This window comes from Clupea harengus, chromosome 22, assembly GCF_900700415.2.
Source record: "Clupea harengus chromosome 22, Ch_v2.0.2, whole genome shotgun sequence".
NCBI classification, from domain to species: Eukaryota; Metazoa; Chordata; class Actinopteri; order Clupeiformes; family Clupeidae; genus Clupea; species Clupea harengus.
In genome coordinates, this window is record NC_045173.1 from 661,054 (window position 1) to 665,849 (window position 4,796).

The 4,796-nt window shown below is 40.8% G+C and overlaps 1 protein-coding gene across 2 annotated transcripts; it reads right to left on the reverse strand.

Moving 5' to 3' along the window:
* Positions 1–3,024, reverse strand: ttpa (tocopherol (alpha) transfer protein). 2 transcript variants are annotated; one of them, XM_012820264.3, is made up of 5 exons: positions 2,613–3,024; positions 1,700–1,853; positions 1,387–1,454; positions 901–1,011; positions 1–722 (listed from the first exon to the last, which is right to left on the reverse strand). In XM_012820264.3, exons 1-5 carry the CDS (start codon positions 2,832–2,834, stop codon positions 555–557), a joined length of 723 nt encoding a protein of 240 aa, XP_012675718.1. In that variant the 5' UTR covers positions 2,835–3,024; the 3' UTR covers positions 1–554. The 2 variants fall into 2 exon arrangements, with proteins under 2 accessions (XP_012675718.1, XP_012675717.1); XM_012820263.3 differs by having other exon boundaries at positions 1,387–1,580; positions 2,613–3,021.
* Positions 3,025–4,796: the final 1,772 nt, after the last annotated feature.

Below are 4,796 nucleotides of genomic sequence, written 5' to 3' on the forward strand. Positions count from 1 at the left end.
TCAGAACATTTGACATTTTATTCCAAATCCAGATAGTATTGTTTGTTTCCTAGAGAAGGCTCATGCCTACAAGATAATTCACTTGTTCTTTAGTTATTTACAAACTGAAATAGGATATACGGACATACTGTATCTCTGAATGGATAGAATAAACATAAACATAACATAAACAAGAATTAATCACAATACAGAAACAAGCGTAATACTAATTGAATTTGTATTTTTCAAAGTGAGTATACACAGCTAAAAACATCACAGCGAGTAACAGGATCCAGGGTATCAGGTCAAAGAGTCAGACTAATCCAAATGATTCAGCGAACTGACAAATCCCATCATGTTCACACTCACACTTCATTGATTTGACTGGACCTTCGCCATTGTTAAACACTTACACCATGTGGTGAAGGACAAGGACAGCTTTGATCAACCTCCATTATGATCATGCTCAGTTCTAGACAAGGCCCAAACTGGGAATACACATGGAAGCACATTAAAACAGTTAAGAGGATAATTATGCTTTATGTTTTTATGATTCTATCTAGGAGTCCTAAACCCTAAATAGACAGTGTATCGAGAAGCTCCTCTGAGTCCATGATGAAGTGTGTCCACTCCTGACACAACTCCTCTAAGGCAGGCCCAGTACCACCATACTCTGGGGGCAAGATGGATGGAGGAAAGACCTCGCATAGGCTCTGCATGAAGGAGCTACCATGCATGTGAATCTATGGATGAGAGAGAAGGCATGAGAGAGGAAAGCAGGACAGCTTGAACAATAACAATCTCTGATCAGTGTCTATCATCATTTAGTGCCTATTTCAAGGCATCAGTGTGACATGTTTTCAAAATAAAGTTAATAGCAGTGATATTATATATGAGTATATAACAGCATTAGGATTTTACCCGTGCTCTGATTTTTTCCGGAAGGAATGGCCTGATCATTGTGAACACTGGACGGAATAACACAGGTTCATTGATCAAATGGATCCCACGCACTTTCAAAGGGAAGGAGTCCTAGGAAGAGAAAGTAGAAATGATCAAAGGCTGATGTGACCTCTTGTCAGTAGTTTTGCTCTTAGACCTATAATCATTTCCTTGTGATAAGCTCAATTGTGATGGTAATTCCAATACGGTAGGCCTATAATGTAGTAGGTTTTCTATTAATGTGATGGAATGGCCTTCAAAATAAAGATATCCTACAGGAAATCAGCTGACTTGTTCAGCCCACCAATTTGACAATTGTTTAAATGTGTTAAAATGATATTCCCACAAGCCAGTGTCTTAATGATTTTGTCAGTTAAGTCAAGTCTTACAAACAACCAACATGTCATTTTGCAGAATCCCTTAACATTGCATCTGTCATATCCTTAAGGTAACAAGTAAACCTACCGTAAGTACAGACGACATCTTTTTTGCCAAAGAGGGATTTATTTGAAGAGCATGTGAAAAGCACCACCCTTGAAGATCAAAAATAGCTTTGAGTCCATTTCTCTGGGTTTCAGTTTCCCGTACTATCAGTTCTGAAGTGATGAGGCTGACACGGAATACTTCATAAGCAGTGAAGTTCTTAGGATTCCAACGCCCTAAGCAACGAACCAATAACAATCATCTTGGCCATTTATTCACAGAGGCGACAAACAGACAGGTGATTACAGCTTGGAGTAGGCTATGTTGTCGATATTAACACTTGGAGCAAACTCACCTATTCGATAGATTAGAACTTTGCTTCCAGTTTTGTCCCGAGATCGAAGAACCCCATGGTAGTTGTTTTGCAAGAGACCTAACACTGACGATGGATGCAGATTTGCTGCAATTTCGGGACACTCTTTTCTCCATTTGAAATAGTTAACCAGTAGCTGTGGAAGACAGCGCGAATGCGTTAATTTTTTTGTCAATTTGCAAATCCGTTAAACTTTCGCAGGGGCTTTTTACACTGCTACTAATATGTGTCTCCAGTGTCCACAATGAGATCCCACCCCTGTGTCCAGCTCGTGTCACATCCTCCTCTCGTTTGCGCGGGTCTGTCCCCAATGCACGTAAAAAGCCCTTTAACGTTTGACCGCCACAGGCCAGTAGACTGATACAAGCATATTCAATATAGGGGCTTTTTACACCTGCTATTAAAATGCGTTTTGGGTAATTGCAATCTGATAGTGCCTGACCACATGGAAGCAGAGGTGTAAATGCACCAGACACATATTATTACTAGGTGTAAATGTAATCTGGTTAATCTTATCATATCTAGATAGGCTACAATCTGGATACCAGACGCATTTTAATGCCAGGTGTAAAAAAAAAAAAGATCCTTACTGCAACAGAAAGGAATTCGAATCTCTTCGGCTATATTAAGCTATCCAACAGTATAGGCTATATTCTTTAGACAATTCAATATTACAAATAGGATTCAAAATACATATAATATGTTTACAGCTAAGAACGTGTGTTTCCAGTCTGCTTTGATGAAACGGCTGTAAATAGCCTGTGGGCTGTAGGCTACAGAGGCCTATTTCAATTGCTGATTTGTTTTTGCTATTTCATAACAACAAGGCTGGGAACCGCAGGAAAATAGCCTGAGGGCTTTTCGAACTTTTAGACAGTAACTTCTTCATACCAACCTTAAACGATAGGTCAACATCAAAATCTCTAGCCCTAAGAAATCGAACTAAAAAATGCTCTGATAGATCCAGTTCACTTGAAAAGTTCGCTTCTTGCTCGGCTCTATCCCTCAGCTTAGAAACATACACTTTAACCAACTTTGAGCCATCGGTTAAATCGTTCAGCTTTTCTGAAAGTCCGTCGCATTCCTCTTCGAACTTCATGTCACACCCTGGCCCCATTTTATACAACTCGTATGTGGTTTTTTTACGGGATACGCTGCCATATGCTACAGGGTGAATTCCTACTCTGTGCACACGTCCAAGTCCAAGTTTGCCTTTGCCCGTGTTATTGAACCTTGAAAAGCTTATATGTGACAAAGGTGTTTACTCTTCCCTTTCCAAGTAGGGTACTGGGTTACGGAGACGAGAGGAAACGAACCTCAGCATTGGTAACATTTTTAATGATTTATTCAGCAGACCACGCCCCCTTATTTATCAACTCAGCAATATGTCTGCCTGTCTATCATCATTGGGGGATGTATATAGGACTATTTCTCAATCTGAATATAAACATCTTCTGAAGTAAAACGACCGGTTGGGGTTATATGCTTCCACCTGTTTCCCCCCAAATAACCACTAGATGGAGTCAGGTTACGGTTTCATTGTTGCAACGGACTACGTTGGCAACAGTGAAATACATCGATAGGCTTTTTTTTTAGAAGGTGATGTGTTGTGTACTGTATGGACCTGTCAAACAGTCCTCTTACTACGTGCTACTTACAAGAGGTTGTGCGTTGTCTATGGGGAGCATAACTAACATTAACTATTGTATGGTGTGGCAAAGCCAACTATAGAATAACCATGAAAAATCACAAAAGGTAATGAAAATAAAGTTCAGTGGACAAACCAAATCAATAAATAAATAAATAAACATCGTAAAAACAAAAGTTAAACAGTCCATTGCTTAGCATGTAGACGACCATGCTAGGTTAGCTAGTCACTGAAAGAAATAGAGTTAGGGAATAGGGAGAGCTTAGGTCCAAGAGCTTGAGAGCAGAAGAGGTAAGAGAGAGTGAGCCTGCTCTTCTGACCGAACAGGAAAAAAGAGAGGTTGTCTGCTCCCCTGAAAGTGGAGGGAAAAAAAGAGAGTTCACCGAGTAACTTGTACAGCAGGGCATAGCTCAGGTGACATCACGCTAGTTACAGTGATTGACTGGAGGAGAGGCTGATTGTTTACATAAGTTCCTGAATATCACACACAACGAATTCCAGGTGTACCAACACATTGTCACAAGCATGCTAGAGATTCCAGTTCTTACCCACAATGTGAAGCCCTATGGGTGTGGCCTTGCCTTAATGCTGCTGGATTTCCCCTTGAAAGGAGCCATCATCTCATCCAGAGTTGTGCTGTTGCAGGCCTTTCTCTCGGAATGAAGCAAGCCATGATCGGAGTTTCCAGAGTTGGTCTTTTTTCTCTGACACTGTGAAGTTGTTTACAAAATGTAATGATGTCAACAGAGAAATCTGTTGTATGACATCACAGAGAAACAGGGGCCACCTGGCCAAGCAGCCTCTCTCCCTCTCCTTCTATACCCTATTGCTAATGCTTATATTGATACTGATAAAGTTGTTGATTGCTTACCTAAATGTATCTCATTATCTGTTGATCAGATTGATGTCTACTAACATATAGCGTGACCTTTCCTTGCAAATGTTGATGGATGTGGAAACATTGTTCCCCATCACCATATCCATCAAGTACATCTACGCATATTAGCCGCATTTCACATTTCTTCCCCTCCTGGTCTAGACTATCTTCACTGTGGGATGCTGCTGTAGTCTCTCCACCTGATCTACTTGTAGAATCCCTCGGCCCACATGTACCCATCCCCACGATACTGTCATACACTTATTCTACCCCATACTTGGGTTGTTGGATTTCTTTGTCCACTTCAACAGCATCTTCATCTACCTCTTCATCGCTCGCATCAGTCCACCTATTATACTCCCTACTCGGAGCGACAGTGGTACAGGAGGTAGAGAAGTCGTTTAGTAATCAGAAGGTTGCTAGTTCGATTCCCTGTCGAAGTGTCCTTGAGCAAGACACTGAACCCCTAATTGCTCCTGATGTGCAGTGTGCCATCAGTGTAAAAATGTAAAATGTGTATACATTATAAGTTGCACATATGTAAGTCGCTTTGG

Excerpts from the sequence above, each read along its gene's own strand:
- ttpa (XM_012820263.3), bottom strand. The coding sequence starts at position 2,834 with ATGGGGCCAGGGTGTGACATGAAGTTCGAAGAGGAATGCGACGGACTT. Across the intron at positions 1,854-2,612 it reads ATGTTGACCTATCGTTTAAG|CTACTGGTTAACTATTTCAA; the intron begins GTTGGTATGAAG and ends TGTCTTCCACAG. Across the intron at positions 1,012-1,386 it reads AGATGTCGTCTGTACTTACG|GACTCCTTCCCTTTGAAAGT; the intron begins GTAGGTTTACTT and ends TTCTCTTCCTAG.